General features: G+C 46.8%; 1 protein-coding gene across 1 annotated transcript; it reads right to left on the bottom strand.

Moving 5' to 3' along the window:
* Positions 1-8,207: 8,207 nt before the first annotated feature.
* LOC311621797 (large ribosomal subunit protein uL16-like) lies at positions 8,208-8,860 on the bottom strand. The gene has a single exon (XM_084882161.1). The coding sequence runs from the start codon at positions 8,739-8,741 to the stop codon at positions 8,223-8,225; it is 519 nt and encodes a 172-aa protein (XP_084738287.1). The 5' UTR covers positions 8,742-8,860; the 3' UTR covers positions 8,208-8,222.
* Between the last annotated feature and the right edge of the window lie 7,390 nt (positions 8,861-16,250).

Below are 16,250 nucleotides of genomic sequence, written 5' to 3'. Positions count from 1 at the left end.
GGCCCTATCTTGCGATAGCCAATAACACAGAAGCAGAGCTCAGCAGTTAGTCTCTAAAGGTTATCTACAGTTTCTATCCCTGAAGCTACTGAGTCAGTGGGAATCAATCTCCTGTGGTCCTGGTCTCAGGCAAGGGAAAATTGCCTTAGCCTCCAGGTCTCCACCTGGAAGCTGAGGTAAGTATTCCATGTTTAATCAGGCAGAAGCCAGACTCAGCAGGGTTAAAATTCAAACAGCAGTTTTTACCAAAGTATGGTTGCCACTATATTTCAGCCTCACACCGCACTGATGAGGCTGTGCCAGGCTCGCTATGAATATCAGGCCACCATGACAGTTTTATTGTCAGTGACACCTGTGAGGACCAGACGGGACCCTCTGGCAGCAGCTTCACGAGGACCCCAAGGCCCGGCTCTCCTGCACCAGCTCCGGACTGGCCTGGGGAGGAGCCGGGGACAGCTTGCTTAGTGGGTCCAAGGAATGGAAAGTAGGCGCGTGAGCTGGAGGAGCGAGCAAGGGTGACGTGGTAGGAGCTGAGGTCATGTGGGATCCCTTAACATAGGGGTGTCGAACTCAATCAGAGAAGGGGCCAAAATCTAAAATCCAGCCTAAATCGCGGGCCGAATGGTTTACTGAACAGTCATAAACTGACAATGTCATAAACTGACAGCGGAGTGCAGTGATGACAGCGCGGTGCGGGCCACATTGCAAGGCCTGGCGGGCTGGATTTGGCCCGCGGGCCTTGTGTTTGACACATATGCCTTAACACAACCCGCGTGGTTCAGGGCCCACTCAGGGTCCGGTTTCTGGAGAAGGCCGCACACTAAAATGAAGAGAGAGACTGGAAAAGTTAATTTGGGGAAATGGGGGCCAGCAGGGGAGTCCACCTCTAGTGGGAAGACTGACCGCTCTCTGGCCTTTGACCATTCCTTTTATTGAGATCCTGAAACAAAGACATCTCTTAGGCGGGAAGTTCCAACAACAGAAAATCAACAAGAATTTACACATGATTAACAAATTAAAGTTTCCTTAACCACCACTATCTCAACTAGATGATGAGTTAATAGCTCCGACCATTCAGAGCCATTGAGGTTGGCCAGATCTTTCTACATTTTACTACCAGGGAACAAATGTTTCGTTTCAGTTAGCCAGCTCTTTTTACATTTTACCACCAGTGACTTAACTTAGAGTCAATGAGTTAATATCTCTGACCATTCAGAGCCATCAAAATTAGCTAGCTCTTTTTACATTTTATTACCAGTGACAATGTTAGTTTTCGGTTCCCAGCAAGGTCAGGAGCTAACAAAGAAGTAATCAGGGAGGATCCAAGGGCTTGGGCTTCACACTGAGAGAGGAGGAGCCATGAAGGCATTTTAAGCTGCACTAACACATACGTAACACACAATTCACTATTGGAATATAGTCACCTTAGGTGTATGGCTCAGTGTCTTGTCACATTGTTGTTCAGCCACTGTGCGTCCATCGTCAGAATGGTTTACTACAAAATTGGAACCGGCCCCCAGTGCACAGTCACTCCCCTCCCCCAGGCCTGGCCACCACCACCCTGCTTTCTGTCTGGATCTGACTCTGGAAGCCGGTTCACGGGGCCATGTGGCGTTCCTCCCTGGCCTGGCTGTGTCCCTCTGCAGCGTGCCTTCAGAGCCCATCCATATTCGCAGGTGGCAGGTGCCCTCCTTCGCAGGCTCAGCACTGCCCCGTCGTCCAGGCCAGCCCATTTTTTATCCTTTGAAATATAGTGGCAACCATACTTTGGTAAAAACTGCTGTTTGAATTTTAACCCTTCTAGTTTGGCTCCTGCACCTGATTAAAACACAGGGTACTAACCTCAGCTTCCAGGTGGAGACCTGGAGGCTAAGGCAATTTTCCCTTGCCTGGGACCAGGACCACAGGAGATTGATTCCCACTGACTCAGTAGCTTCAGGGATAGAAACTGTAGATAACCTTTAGAGACTAACTGCTGAGCTCTGCTTCTGTGTTACTGGCTATTGCAAGATAGGGCCACATTCCAATGTCCAGCAGGATGTGACTAGCATCGACCCTGCGGGCTGACCCCAGTCTTTAGAATGTAGTCTCTAGGATTTAAAATTTAGAACAAAGGAAAATTCCTGTGGTTTGAACCTTTAAAAGGGACTGCCTACCCCTGAAACGGTGCAGTCGTGTGGAGTCCACCTGCATGTGGTACTCTTGCAACTGTCCTGGCCAGATATTTCAATAAATCCTTGCCTGCTTTTTTAATCAATCATCAGACTCCGGTGGTCTTATTCTGAACCCAGGGTTCGACCACACAACACCTTTTATCCATGTTGGCAGGACACTCGGGCCACTGCCACCTTTCGGCTCTCTGAGTAACCTGCAGTGAACATGGGCGTAAACATCCCTGTGAAACCTGCTTTCAGTTCCTGTGGGTGTGTACCCAGCACAGCGTGGCCAGGTCACATGGCCATCTTATGTCAGACTTCTGGAGGAATGTGGCTGTATTTTGAGCAGAGAAGTGACATGATCTGACCAATTTTTAAAAAGCATCACTGGAAAAAAAGTGTCACTGAGGCCCAGCTGGCGTGGCTCAGTGGTTGAGTGTCTACCCATGCACCAAGAAGTCGTCAGTTCAATTCCCAGTCAGGCACATGCCAGGGTTGTGGTGTCCTTCAGCCCAGCCTACACCCTCTCCAATCTGGGACCTCTTGAGGGATGTCTGACTTCCCATTTAGGCTGATCCTGGTTGTGGGATCGGACCAAAACAGGCAGTCGGACATTCCTCTCACAATTCAAGACTGCTGGCTCCCAACTGCTCGCCTGCCTGCCTTCCTGATTTCCCCTAACCACTCCCATACCAGCCTGATTGATGTCTAACTGTTCCCCTGCCAGCCTGTTTGCTCCCAACTTCCTTCCTCTGCTGGCCTGTCACCCTTAACTGCCCTCCCCTGAAGGCCTGGTGCCTCCCAACTACCCTCACCTGCTTGCCTGATCACCCACAACTGCCATCTTTTGCAGGCCTAGTCTCTCCCAACTGCCCTCCCCTGCTGGCCATCTTGTGTCCACATGGGGGCAGGATCTTTGACCACATGGGGTCAGCCATCTTGTGTGTTGGAGTGATGGTCAATCTGCATATTACTCTTTTATTAGATAGGATAGAGGCCTGCATGGGTGGGGGCAGGCTGCTTTGTCCTGAACAGTGTCCCAGATCAGGGTGGGGGTTCTCTTGGGTGTGGGGCGGCCTGAGTGAGGGGCCTGTGTGGGGAGCCAGGGCTTCAGAGAGGGTCGGGGAGGCGATGTGGTTTCTGGCTGTCTGTCCCAGCACCCTGAGCCACATGCACCCTGACTCTGACAGCAACGCTCCGGCAGCTGCCCCTGCAGCCAGGGAGGGTCCCAAGCTCCAGCACCTCAGGGCATGGGCTCCACGGGAGAGGTCAAGGCCAGGAGGTGCCTGTCCGCACTGCACAGCACCACCCACAGTACCCTCTGAGCTCAGCAGGCCCTGCACCCCGCTCCTCGCTGCCCCGCCCATGAGCAGCTGGCGATGCCCCTGGACCCGCTGGCCGCTCCTCACACGACACGGCGCTGGGAATTGGGGGCCCGCCCTCTTTAAAGGCGGAGATCTGCCCAATGATGCTGCCCCGCTCCATCCTCAGCGGGCCAGACTCACTGCTCGCAGGGTGGGCATGGCCGGCTCGGCTTCAGGCCCAAGAGCACCATTAACTTCTGCTCAGGAGTCACCAACAGAAAGGAAGACATCCCTCAAGAGGTCCCAGATTGGAGAGGGTGTAGGCTGGGCTGAAGGACACCTCAACCCCCTCCCACGCCAGCCCCCCGCCTCCCCTGGTGCACAAATTTTATGCACTGGGCTTCTAGTATTGTCATAAATGGCAAGATTTCATTCTTTTTTTTAACTTTTTAAAAATATATATTTTATTGATTTTACACAGAGAGGAATTGAGAGGGACAGAGAATTAGAAACATCAATGAGAGAGAAACATCGACCAGCCACCTCTTGCACACCCCCCACTGGGGATGTGCCCACAACCAAGGTACATACCCTTGACCGGAATTGAACCCAGGACCTTTCAGTCCGCAGGCCGACGCTCTATCCACTGAGCCAAACCGGTTTCAGCTCTTGTTGATTTTTTATCTAGACAATCTATCTAGAGAAGTCAGTGGGGTGTTAAAGTCTCCTACTATTACTGTATTGTTGTTTATCTCTCTGTTGAAGTCCTCTAGTAGTTATTTTAATATATTTAGATGCTCCTATATTGGATGCATATATGTTTAATGGGTTATATCTCTTGTTGGATCAATCCCTTGAGTATTATGTAGTAACCTTTGTTATCTCTTGTGATAGCCTTCATCTTGAAGTCTATTTTGTCAGATATGAATATTGCTACTCTAGCTTTTTTTTTATTATTTCCATTGGCATGGGAAATTATTTTTTATCCCTTCCCTCTCATTCTGAGTGTGTCTTTTGTTCTGAGGGAGTCCCTTGTAGATAGCATATATTTGAGTCATGTTTTTGTATCCATCCAGCTACCCTAAGTCTTTTGACTGGAGCATTTAATCCATTTACATTTAAAGCTACTATTGATAGGTAGTTATTTATTGGCATTTTAATTATTTACACCTATGTTCCTCTTCTATATATTTCTTATTATTATAGCAGTCCCTTTAGCATTTTTAGCAATGCTGGTTTTGTGGTGATAAACTCCTTTAGCATTTTTTTTTGTCTGGGAAGCTCTTTATTTCACCATCTATTTTGAATGATAGCCTTGCTAGATGTAGTATTCTTGGTATCAGACCCTTGCTTTCCGTTACCTTGATTACTTCATACCATTCCCTTCTGGCCTGCAGCATATCTCATAAGAAATCCACTGACAGTCTCATAGGAGCTCCTTTGTAGGTAACAAATAGCTTTTCTCTTCCTGTCTTTCAGATTCTCTCTTTTCTTTAATTTTTGGCATTTAAACATGATGTGTCTGGGCATGGGCCTCTTTGGGTTCATCTTTGGAAATTTCTGTGCCTCCTGAACTTGTGTGACTTTTTCCTTCACCACATTAGAGAAGATTTCTGCCATTATTTCTTCAAATAGGTTCTCTATCTCTTGCTTACATTCTTCACTTTCTGGCATTCCTATAATGTCAACATTGTTACATTTCATGTTGTCCCACAGCTGTCCTTTTTTTAATATATTTTTTCCTTTAGGTTCTCTGAATGATTCTTTCAACCTTGTCTTCTAATCACTGATTTAATCCTCAGCTTCCTCTAATCTGCTGTGCATTTTTTTTCCAATATGTTCTTTATTAGTGCTATGTCATTCTTCATTTCTGACTGGTCATTTTTTATATTTTTTTCTCATACCATTGAGCATACTTATAATCATTATTCAGAACTCCATATCTGGTAAATTTCTAACTTCCACTTCAGTTGGCCCTTCTTCTGGAGGATTCTCTTGTTTGTTCATTTGGGGCTTGTTTTTGGTCTCCCCATTTGGCTGCCTGTTTGGGTTTGTGTCTATGTATTGGATCTGCTATAACTCCAAGTTTCTGGTGCAGGACAATGTCAGACTCTCTTTGTGACTGGCCCTGAGTACTGTTTGGAGCTATCAGAAATCCACAGCTTGTGGCTCCCTTAGCTGGGCTGGGTGCCTTTGGAAAGAACCAGGATGTACAGCAAGGTTTGCTTTTCCTAGTCCCAGGCTCAGAAAGAGATCAGGCAGAGACTCAAAGCCTCCAGAGATCTGCCTCTGCCTGTAGTCTGATAATTATTCTCTGAGTCTTAATGCACCTCAGGCTATAGATCACAGCAAGGTATGGACTCCACAGGGTGGGGCCAGAGGTTTTTCCAACAGGGTGGGGCAATTGCTTCCCCAAAGGCAAAAGCTGCGTGGATGGTAAATGTCTGCCTGAGAAAGATGTCCTCTGCAGATGAGGGAATGACTCAGCACAGAAAACCCAGGCCTGTGGATAGCTTGTGGGAACCCCCAACCCTGGATTCTCCTCACACAGCTCTAGATCACTCTGCCCTCCCTCTGCCATAGCCCAAGGTGAGTGGATGCACATGGAATTTTGTGTGTTTGCCCTTTAAATAGGGTGCCTGCATTTCCAACCATCTCTCCCTGGCTGATAGCAACCCTGCTGCTTTTCACAGCCAGATGTTATATGAGTACTCTTCTCAGTTCTGGTGCTCTGGGTAAGGGACCCAGTTTGGGATTTAGACCCCAGAGTTATCAGTGGGAATCCCACACAGCTGAGATATCTCTCCTGAACTTCAGCTGCTACCTGCAGGAAACTGGCCAGCTTGTCACACCTCCGCCCTTCCTACCATTCTCTACGTGTCTCCACTTTCTGTCCTTGGTTATCAGGTTCTCACCAGCTACTCCAGTTGATTATTAAGAATAATGTGTATGTGTTTTAGCTGTAATTCCAGTTTGATCCTAGGAGAGTGTCCATGAAGTTTATAATCACTCTACCACCATTTTGGAACTCCTGTTCTTTTTGAAGCATCTGTGAATGGGGTTGTTTTCTTAGTTTGTCTACTTATAGTTCATTATTTATATATATAAAAGTGTAAACAACTGGTTGACACATCAACTGGATGACTGGCTGGTAGCTATGACATGCACTGACTACTAGGGGGAAGGTGCTCAATACATTCCACTTGATCATAGTGTATGATCTTCTTTTATATATTATTATCAGATTGCTAATATTTGTTGAGTATGTTTGCATTTATGTTCATCAAGGATATTGGCCTATTATTTTCTCTCTCTCTCTTTTTTTTTTTATAGTGTCTTTATTAGGTTTTGGAATTGGGATAAAATGAACTTGGGAGTCTTCCCTCCTCTAGAAATTTTTGGAATATTTTGAGAAAGATAGATGTTTGTTCTTCTTTAAATGTTTGATAAAAATCACCTGTAAAGCCAGCCAGTCAAGAGCTTTTGTTTATTAAAAGTTTTTTAATTTTTTTTAATTAATGCTTCAGTTTCACTAGCTATAATCTGTGTATTCAGATTATCTGATTCAGTTTTGGAAATTGTATGTTTCTAGGAATTTATTCATTTCATCAAGATTATGCAATTTATTGGCATATAGTTCTTTGTAATATTTTCTTATAACCCTCTGTATGAAATAGCCTGTACATTTCAAAATATTGTCACCAAGTTATGTAAACTCACATCTCTGTAAACAACCTTTAAGAAAACAACCTTTTAAAGGTAATTAAAAAACATTCTACTTACTAAAAAAATGAAGTAATTGTTGATAGATGCAGTTATTGACATTTTACTATTCATATTTTGATCTTTTTTGTCCTTCTTCTTAAATAAGTCCTTTTAACACTTCTTGTAATATGGTTTGGTGGTAATAAACTGCTTCAGCTTTTTCTTGTGTGAGGAGTTCTTTATTTCACCTTTAACTTTAAATGACACCCTTAGTGGTTAGTCTTAGTTGCTTTTCATTACTTTGAGTATTTCTTGGAAAATACTGCTGGCCTCCAAAAATTTCTGTTGAGAAATCAACTGACAGTCATATGGTAGCTCCTTTGTAAATAAATAACTGCTTTTCTCTTGCTGCTTTTAAGACTCTCCCTTAGTCTTTAACCTTTGGCATATTATGAAGTGTCTTGGTGTGGGCCTCTTTGGTTTCATTTTGTTTGGGACTTTTTGTGCTTTTTGGACTTGAGTATCTTTTCCTTCACCAGGTTTGGGGAGTTTTCAGTCATTATTTCTTTTCTTTCCTTTTTTAAAAAATATATATTTTATTGATTTTTTACAGAGAGGAAGAGAGAGGGATAGAGAGTTAGAAACATCTATGAGAGAGAATCAATGATCAGCTGCCTCTTGCACACCCCCTACTGGGGATGTGCCCACAACCAAGGTACAAGCCCTTCACGGGAATTGAACCTGGGACCTTTCAGTGAGCCAAACCAGTTTTGGCAGTCATTATTTCTTAAAATAGGTTCTCAATTTCTTGCTCTCTCTCTCCCCTGTCTGGTATCCCTATGATACAAATGTTGCTATGCTTAATGTTGCAAAAACTTCTTAAAATATCTTCATTTTTCTAGATTTTTAAAAATTTTGCTGCTCTGATTGGCTGTTTTTTACTACCTTGTTTTATAAATTGTTCAAGTGACCCTCTGTTCATCTAGTCTACTGTTGATTCCTTCTAGTGTATTTTTTTTTTTTTTTTTTTTGGATGGAAAACTGATTTATTGGTGGGTTAAGGTGGGGGCAGCACCGAGACTCTCAGGAGTGCAGGGCTCGCCATTTGTCCAGGGGGACCGCGATTAGGGATGTATTTGACCCCACAGCCATAGGGGATGAGGCGCTTCTCGGCTACCATGCCTTCAAACTCATCCGTGTTAAACTTCGTGAAGCCCCACTTCTTGGAGATGTGGATCTTCTGGCGGCCAGGGAACTTGAACTTGGCTCTGCGCAGGGCCTCAATCACATGCTCCTTGTTCTGCAGCTTGGTTCGGATGGACATGATGACTTGGCCAATGTGGACTCTGGCCACAGTGCCCTGGGGCTTTCCAAAGGCACCCCGCATACCCGTTTGGAGCCTGTCAGCCCCAGCACAGGACAACATCTTGTTGATGCGGATGATGTGGAAGGGGTGGAGTCGCACTCGGAGGTGAAAGCCATCTTTGCCACAACTTTTCGCCATGTACTTGTTGGCACAAATACGGGCAGCCTCCAGGGCTTCAGAGGAGAGCTGCTCATATTCGTCCGACACCATGTGGCCACAGAGTGGGAACTCATCCACTTTGGCCTTCTTCCGCCCCAGGTCAAAGATGCGGATCTTGGCATCACCGGGCGGGGCAGCGACCTATGGCGACACCACGATCTTCAGTGGCACGCCGAAGGGAAAGCTCCTTCTAGTGTATTCTTAATTTCAGTTCTTACATTCCTCATTTCTCTTTTTTACATATAATTTTTTAATGTTTTTCTTTGTGCTGGTGAAGTTCTGACAGAGTTTTTTGAGATCATTATAACCATTGTTTTGATTTCTGTATCTGGTTGTCTGCTTGCCTTCATTTCATTCATTTAGTTCTTTTTCTAATGATTTATCCTGTTCTCCCATTTAGGACTTTTTTGTCTTCCCATTTCATGTGCCTCCCTGTGTTTGATTCTATGTATTAGGTTGATTTGCCATGTTCCCATCTTAGCAGAATGACCTTGTGTAATAGGTATCCTATAGGAACCAATGGTGCAGCTCCCCCAGTCATCCAAGTTGCACCCTTTGTTGCAGTTAAGTCTTGATTGCTATTGGCATATCAATGGAAGGGATTGACCCTCAGGTCATTTGGCAAAAATAACCAGCTGCAGCCACAGCAGCTGGGCCAACCTCACAGAGCAGGACTCACTTTAGCAGGTCTCTGGTGCCAACTGAGTCTGCTCCTTCAGTGTGTTAGTCATGGAGGTGGTTTGGTGGTGTCCAGTGTGGTCTGAAGCTGTTCGCCATGTGCACACTGGCTCTGTTGCCTGTGTGGGAGGTTTAGGCCAAGGTCAGCTGCTGACTGTGCCATGCCCCAGCTACTCAGAATGAGTACAAAGTAGTCTTCTGATGGCTACTAGTTGTGTTGGGCTTGGAAGTGCCAATGAGAAGCCAAGCTGCAGACTGAGCCCAACTGTCACTAGTGCAGAGCCTGCACCACTTAGCAAGAGGTACAGAGCACATAACAGCCAGATGATGTCTGTTTTGAATTTGTGAAGCTTTGAGAGATTTAAGGAAAGTTTAAAGAATAAGCCAAGACTGGCCATTTGTATGAAAATGCCATTGGAAATAGCTTGGATGGGCCCACAAGTTGGGTTGGTTGTGGTCTAATAAATCATTAGGGCTAGGAAAACAGTATAAGTCAGGTTGATGGGGACTCAGACTGCATAGGGAGAGCTCACCAGAGGAGCAATGGCCTCTGCCAGCAACAGTGTGGGGGGGAAAAGCTGCCCCCCATCTCTTGTGTCATATCCAGACTATTCAGTTCCTACTCATGTGTGCCCTATACCTTTTGACGTGCTGACCCTGTGTTGGATCTCAGAGTGAGTAAGTCAATGTATGTTCATGCACGAACCCTCTAAGAGGACTGTCTGGAACTTCTGTAGCCCTCTATCTCATTCAGCAGCAATCCAACTGGGTTTCACAGCCAGAGGTCATTATGGGGACTTCTCTTCCTGGCACTCGAACCCTGAGCTCTGGAGCCCCTTACTCCTCAGGGAGTGACCTTCACAGCTCAAATATCTCTCCTTTTAACTACCACACATGGGTGTGGGTACCATTCTGCATCTCTGTCCTTCCCACGTGTCTCCATGAAACTTCTTCTTTATGTCCTTAGTTGCAAGACTTCTGTTCAGCTACTCTTCAGGAGGTTTTGGATGATAGTTTTCTGTAGTTTAGTTGTAATTTTGATGTGATTGTGGGAGGATACTAATCCCACATTTACCTTCTACAGCATCTAAACCAAATGGTTGGAAATGCAGGCACCCTATTTAAAGGGCAAACACACAAAATTCCATGTGCATCCACTCACCTTGGGCTATGGCAGAGGGAGGGCAGAGTGATCTAGAGCTGTGTGAGGAGAATCCAGGGTTGGGGGTTCCCACAAGCTATCCACAGACCTGGGTTTTCTGTGCTGAGTCATTCCCTCATCTGCAGAGGACATCGTTCTCAGGCAGACATTTACCATCCACGCAGCTTTTGCCTTTGGGGAAGCAATTGCCCCACCCTGTTGGAAAAACCTCTGGCCCCACCCTGTGGAGTCCATACCTTGCTGTGATCTATAGCCTGAGGTGCATTAAGACTCAGAGAATAATTATCAGACTACAGGCAGAGGCAGATCTCTGGAGGCTTTGAGTCTCTGCCTGATCTCTTTCTGAGCCTGGGACTAGGAAAAGCAAACCTTGCTGTACATCCTCGTTCTTTCCAAAGGCTCCCAGCCCCAGCTAAGGGAGCCACAAGCTGTGGATTTCTGATAGCTCCAAACAGTACTCAGGGCCAGTCACAAAGAGAGTCTGACATTGTCCTGCACCAGAAACTTGGAGTTATAGCAGATTCACCTAATACATAGACACAAACCCAAACAGGCAGCCAAATGGGGAGACCAAAAACAAGCCCCAAATGAACAAACAAGAGAATCCTCCAGAAGAAGGGCCAACTGAAGTGGAAGTTAGAAATTTACCAGATACAGAGTTCTGAATAATGATTACATAGATTGACATTGCCGAAAGTAAGGCTTGGGACTGTCCACAGTTAATGATTAGCTTGCCCTCCACGACGCTTCCCAGGTCTCTTGAGCTATCTGCTGGGTGAGCTGTGCTCTCCTCCAAAGTTACAGGGATTCTGGAGCCGTCTGCTCAGAAGGAGGGTGGAACAAGAGATCCCCAGAGAAACTTCCTCAAAGGACTTGGCAGGTGAGCGCTGTTGCAGGGAATGGACTGATGGGATCATGTCTCTCTCTTTTTTTTTTTAATTGATTTTTTACAGAGAGGAAGAGAGTGGGATAAAGAATTAGAAACACCGATCAGCTGCCTCCTGCTCACCCCCTACCGGGGATGTGCCCGCAACCAAGGTACATGCCCTTGACCGGAATCGAACCCGGGACCTTTCAGTCCCCAAGCCAACGCTCTATCCATTGTGCCAAACCGGTCTCCATGGATCATGTCTCTTAACAGCACTAACCAGACTTTAGAAGCCAGAGCTATTCAGGACTGGGAAAACACAGTCTGCACTCCATAGGGTTGGTGAAAGGGAGTATCTGCCAGGTTTTAGCGATGAAGCAGCAATGGGCAGAGGAGTCGGTGTCTTGCATGGCAAAGGGAGAGGGTGGGGTGGCTGGAAGAAAGGCAGTCAGATGAGAACGGGGATTGAGTGGTGGTCAAGAATGGAGGCCTTCTGAGGAGGTGAGACCTGAAGAATGCAAAAGAGGCAGCCAAGGAAATAGGGTAAGACCCGCAGGTTGGTCAGGCAATCTCACTTCTGTTCTTTTGGAAGATCAAAGAGGAGGCATAGTGTCTGAGAGTTTGAGCATTCTGGCTGCTGCTGGCCAGACAAAGGGGAATGGGAAACCAGACAGCAGGTGGGACTCCTGGCTTGATTTCTTAAAGCAAAGGTCGTTAGACTTAAATTCCGCAGGCTCCACCAGGGTGCACATGTTGGAACTCCACCCTACGCAGCCTTGAGCCACTGTCCCTGAAGCCCATATGGAACAACAGTGACAGCAGTTACAATTTCTAAAGTGATGCTGTGTGCCAGGTGCTAAGTGCTAGGTTCAGTTGAAGGAAATAGATGCCACTTGTATTAATCAGCATTCACTGTAGTAACAAATATCCAAGCATCGCAGGAGCTTGGAACCACATATATTTTTCCCATGGGCCTTTGGGCAGGCTGTGGGTGTGCTGGGCCCAGCTCAGCCTACAGGTGCTATCATTCAGGGATCCAAGCTGAAGGTAGAGACCACCTGGGGTATGCAACACTCATGAGAGAGGGAACAAATTCAAGGGCTCCTGACCAACCACACAATCACATCCACTCACATCTGTGGGCAAGCCAAAGTCAGCATGAGGGAGACACATACTCTTCCCCAGAATGCACTAGGCGAGTCATATGAAAATTAATGGGGACATATAATCCCAGTACAGGGAAGGAGCAAGTTGTTGGGAACAACAATCAGCCCACCACAGCCCTGTACTTTACGCACTAAGGGGCTTGCTACACAGAACCGAGTGTCCACAAAGCTGCCAGCAGTGCTAGAGCAGTAAGATCTGGCTGGTGCTGTGCTTGAGGAGAAGGGTGTGCTCGGCTGAAATGGACGTGAGTGCCAATGCACTCACCCAAAGCAATTCCACTTCCGGAAGAAGCCGTGAGGTGGGCTTGATCTCCACGAGCGCTGTTGCCTAATGGAGCAGCTCTAGTAAGAAAGGCTCACTCTGTCACCCCTTCACAGGTCTGGCCATGCACTGGCTGCGGAAGCTCCAGGGGATCTGCATCCGAAGGAGGACGCAGATGGCCTGTCGCACTGTCCACATTCATGCCAAGCAGCTGGCATCACTGCAGTGGGGCCACCAGGAAGTCCCTGCCAGATTCAACTTCGCTAGCGACGTGACGGATTACTGGGCTGGCATGGAGAAGGTACTGGGTGGGAGGAGAAGAGACCCAGATGGACAATTGTGCTGAGTTTACTAATTTAGCCATACATTCAGTACATAGTGAACACATTACGTGCCAGGTACCATGATGAACTATGATGTTTGTCTCTCATGGAGGCCGCATCTGGTGGGAGCAAGAGATGCTAGAGCTTGGCAAAAAGAAGGGCCTAGGGGATTAGTGCAGGTGGGACAATCTGGTAAGTCCTTGGGCGACTGGCACCCAGTTTGCCTACACATTCTGCACATGCTCTGTTGTGACATCCCAGGGTGAGACAGGACTAGTGGGCTGGGGTCACCAAGAGGCAGATTTGGGTTTAATAAGAGAATCAGCACCTACCACACACTGAGTCAGTGCTCTCAGAAAGTTGTGTGTTCCTGCCATTTGGAGTAAGCAAGCAGGTTGGTCACCAGGCAGATTGTCGAAAGGACTCCAGCATCGGCATCAGAGAAAGAGTGATGAGAACATGTCTCTCCCCGTTCCACCCTGGACTTTCAGCCCTCCACCCTCCATGGCTGACCCGCACTGCCTTCCGGGGCTCTGTGCGCCTTCGGAGGATGAAGGGTCCTCTGGGCCGGGACCGGGGAGGAGTGGGCCTGCACAAACGGCACTCCTCGGAGGGAGCCACACCAAGGCGGCCCTGAGGCCCTGACCTCAGCACCATCTTCATGCGGAGGCTGCGCATGTCTGCCACTGGGCGGCATGGCCCGCAGGGCAGGGCCCACTTCCCACAGCATCCGGCCAACACTTGGAAATCTAAAGCTTTCTGATAAAAATGTAGATTTCTGGCCTTTCTCTGAAAGTTATACATACCTCCTTGGAATAATAAGGAAGGTCTTTACTATCGTGACTCAGAATCCTGAGGTCACAAAAGAAGTGTTGTAATAAATTCACTACACAGCCACCAAAACCCAGCTCTGCTGACAAACAGCATGAGCAACATTTAAACAACACCCTGGCCAGTGTGGCTCCGTGCTTAGGGTGTCTACATGCGCCCCAGGCCACAGGTTCAATCCCCAGGCAAGGACACATGCCTGGATTGCAGGGTCATCCCAGGCCTGGTTCAGGTGTGCAGGAGGCAACCCATCTCATACCTATGTCTCCCGGTTTCTCTCTCTCCTCCCTCCCTTTCACTCTCTCTAAAAATCAATGGGGAAATATCCTCTGGTAAGGATTAATGGCAACAAAGAAGTTAGTGACCACCAGGGGGAAAATATGCAACTCATATAAAAACAAAAGAGTTAATATTACTAATACAAAAGAGACCCTAGAAATCAAAAATAAAAAGACACAACCCAATATAAAAGTGGGTGAGGTATAACAAGAGACAATTCACATCTTATTTGTGGCAATATATAATGAATTCATGCTGTGATTTTTAAAAGCATACATGTATAAATTTTCTCATCTTTAACTTCTAACATAATAGTTTGTTTTAAAAAACGTTTTTTGTCCCAATGATTTTTTAAAGTATATTTTTATTGGTTTCAGAGGGAAAGAGATACAGAAACTTCAATGATGAGAAAGAATCCCTGATGGGCTGCCTCCTGCATGCCCCCCACAATGGGGATCGAGCCTGCAATCCAGGCCCTGACCGGGAATCGAACTGTGATTTCTTGGTTCATAGATTGACACTCAACCACTGAGCTACTCTGGCCAGTCAGTTCTAATAATTTTTTCACATTATAACTCCTGAATAATTGTTCTTTCTAATGTATCTATGAGCAAAATCTTAATTATAAGTAAATAGGGATACTATTTAAATAATGGCCAGTTTTCCATAAGTATTGTGCTTTAGTCATGAACAGTAATGGAAAATGTATTATTCACAGAGAAGCCATTCAGATAGTTCTTCATCAAGGAATAATGAAATAGGAATGAATGCTATGATACTGTGAGCCGTATTTCCGGTATTTATCAGCTGGGGTGGCTTCCCTGGGCTCTGAGACTTGAAGGTGAGGACGGTGAGGGCATGCACATCGTGTTAGCAATGATGCTCGTGGCTGCAGCCTCCTCGGTCACCTGCGGGCCAGTTTTCTGACTTTAAAATCAGAAACACAAACGTACAATTACAGCAAAGCTTTTAGGTTAAAAATGTTTAAATAAGGAAAGACAATCAAAATTCATTATCTATAATAGTAAAAGCACAACATGCTAATTAGACCGGATGTCCTTCCGGACGACCTTCCAGAGGAAGCCGGGCTGTGAGGGAGGGAAGGCCTATGAGAACGTGTACAATGCAAGTACCCGGCACTACCCTGCGCAAGCCCTGACTGTGCCCCAGCTTCGTTGGCTGCATTAGTTGTGTTGGCAGCTTATCTATAACAATAAAAGCATGATATGCAAATCGATTGAAAGGCTCAACAGCAGAATGACCGTCCAGACGTCCTTCTGGATGGCCTTCCGGATGAGGCTGGGCTGTGAACTCTTGCATGAATTTCATGCACAGGGCCTTTAGTTTTTTATGAGTGAGAACTGAGACAGAGATACCAATTCAACTAGTGCTCATAACTGTCCTTTGAGAAGCAAAACCATTTCACAGAAAATATTGTGAAAGATGGGGGGGGGGGCGGGTGAGGAGGGGCTACTTTCACTTTGTGCTTTACGATTGTGTTTCTCTCAGTTCCTGCATACCGGCTGAACTGATAGGCAGTACGGAATTTACTGTTTCATAAATTCTAATTGAAATATAGATGATGAATCCATAGAACTAAAAACTCTTTAAGGTTTTTAAAATACTTTTAAGAGTAAGGGTCCTGAGGTCAGAAAGCTTTCCCAGGCTGCCTCCCAGCCCCTCACCAGCAGCCTCCCCCCCTCAGGCCGGCAGGAGGGCGCCGGGCCCTGCACTGTGGTGGGTGAGCGGCCGCGGGGAGGAGGTGCGCTGGGACTTCGGCCAGCTGCAGGAGCTCAGCCAGCGGACGGCCAACGTCCTGGAGGGAGCGTGCGGCCTGCAGCGTGGGGACCGCGTGGCCGTGGTGCTGCCCCGGGTGCCCGAGTGGTGGCTGGTGACGCTGGGCTGCATGCGAGCAGGTGGGTAGTGGGCCCCGCTGGGCTGGCACTGGCTCTCAGAGGGAGGCCGATGGCAAAGAGTGCCACCACTCCTCCCAG

Source organism: Pipistrellus hanaki (assembly GCF_964339955.1).
Source record: "Pipistrellus hanaki genome assembly, chromosome: 4".
NCBI classification, from domain to species: Eukaryota; Metazoa; Chordata; class Mammalia; order Chiroptera; family Vespertilionidae; genus Pipistrellus; species Pipistrellus hanaki.
Note: the sequence above shows the minus strand (reverse complement) of the source record. Positions and strands in the feature narration are given on the sequence as shown.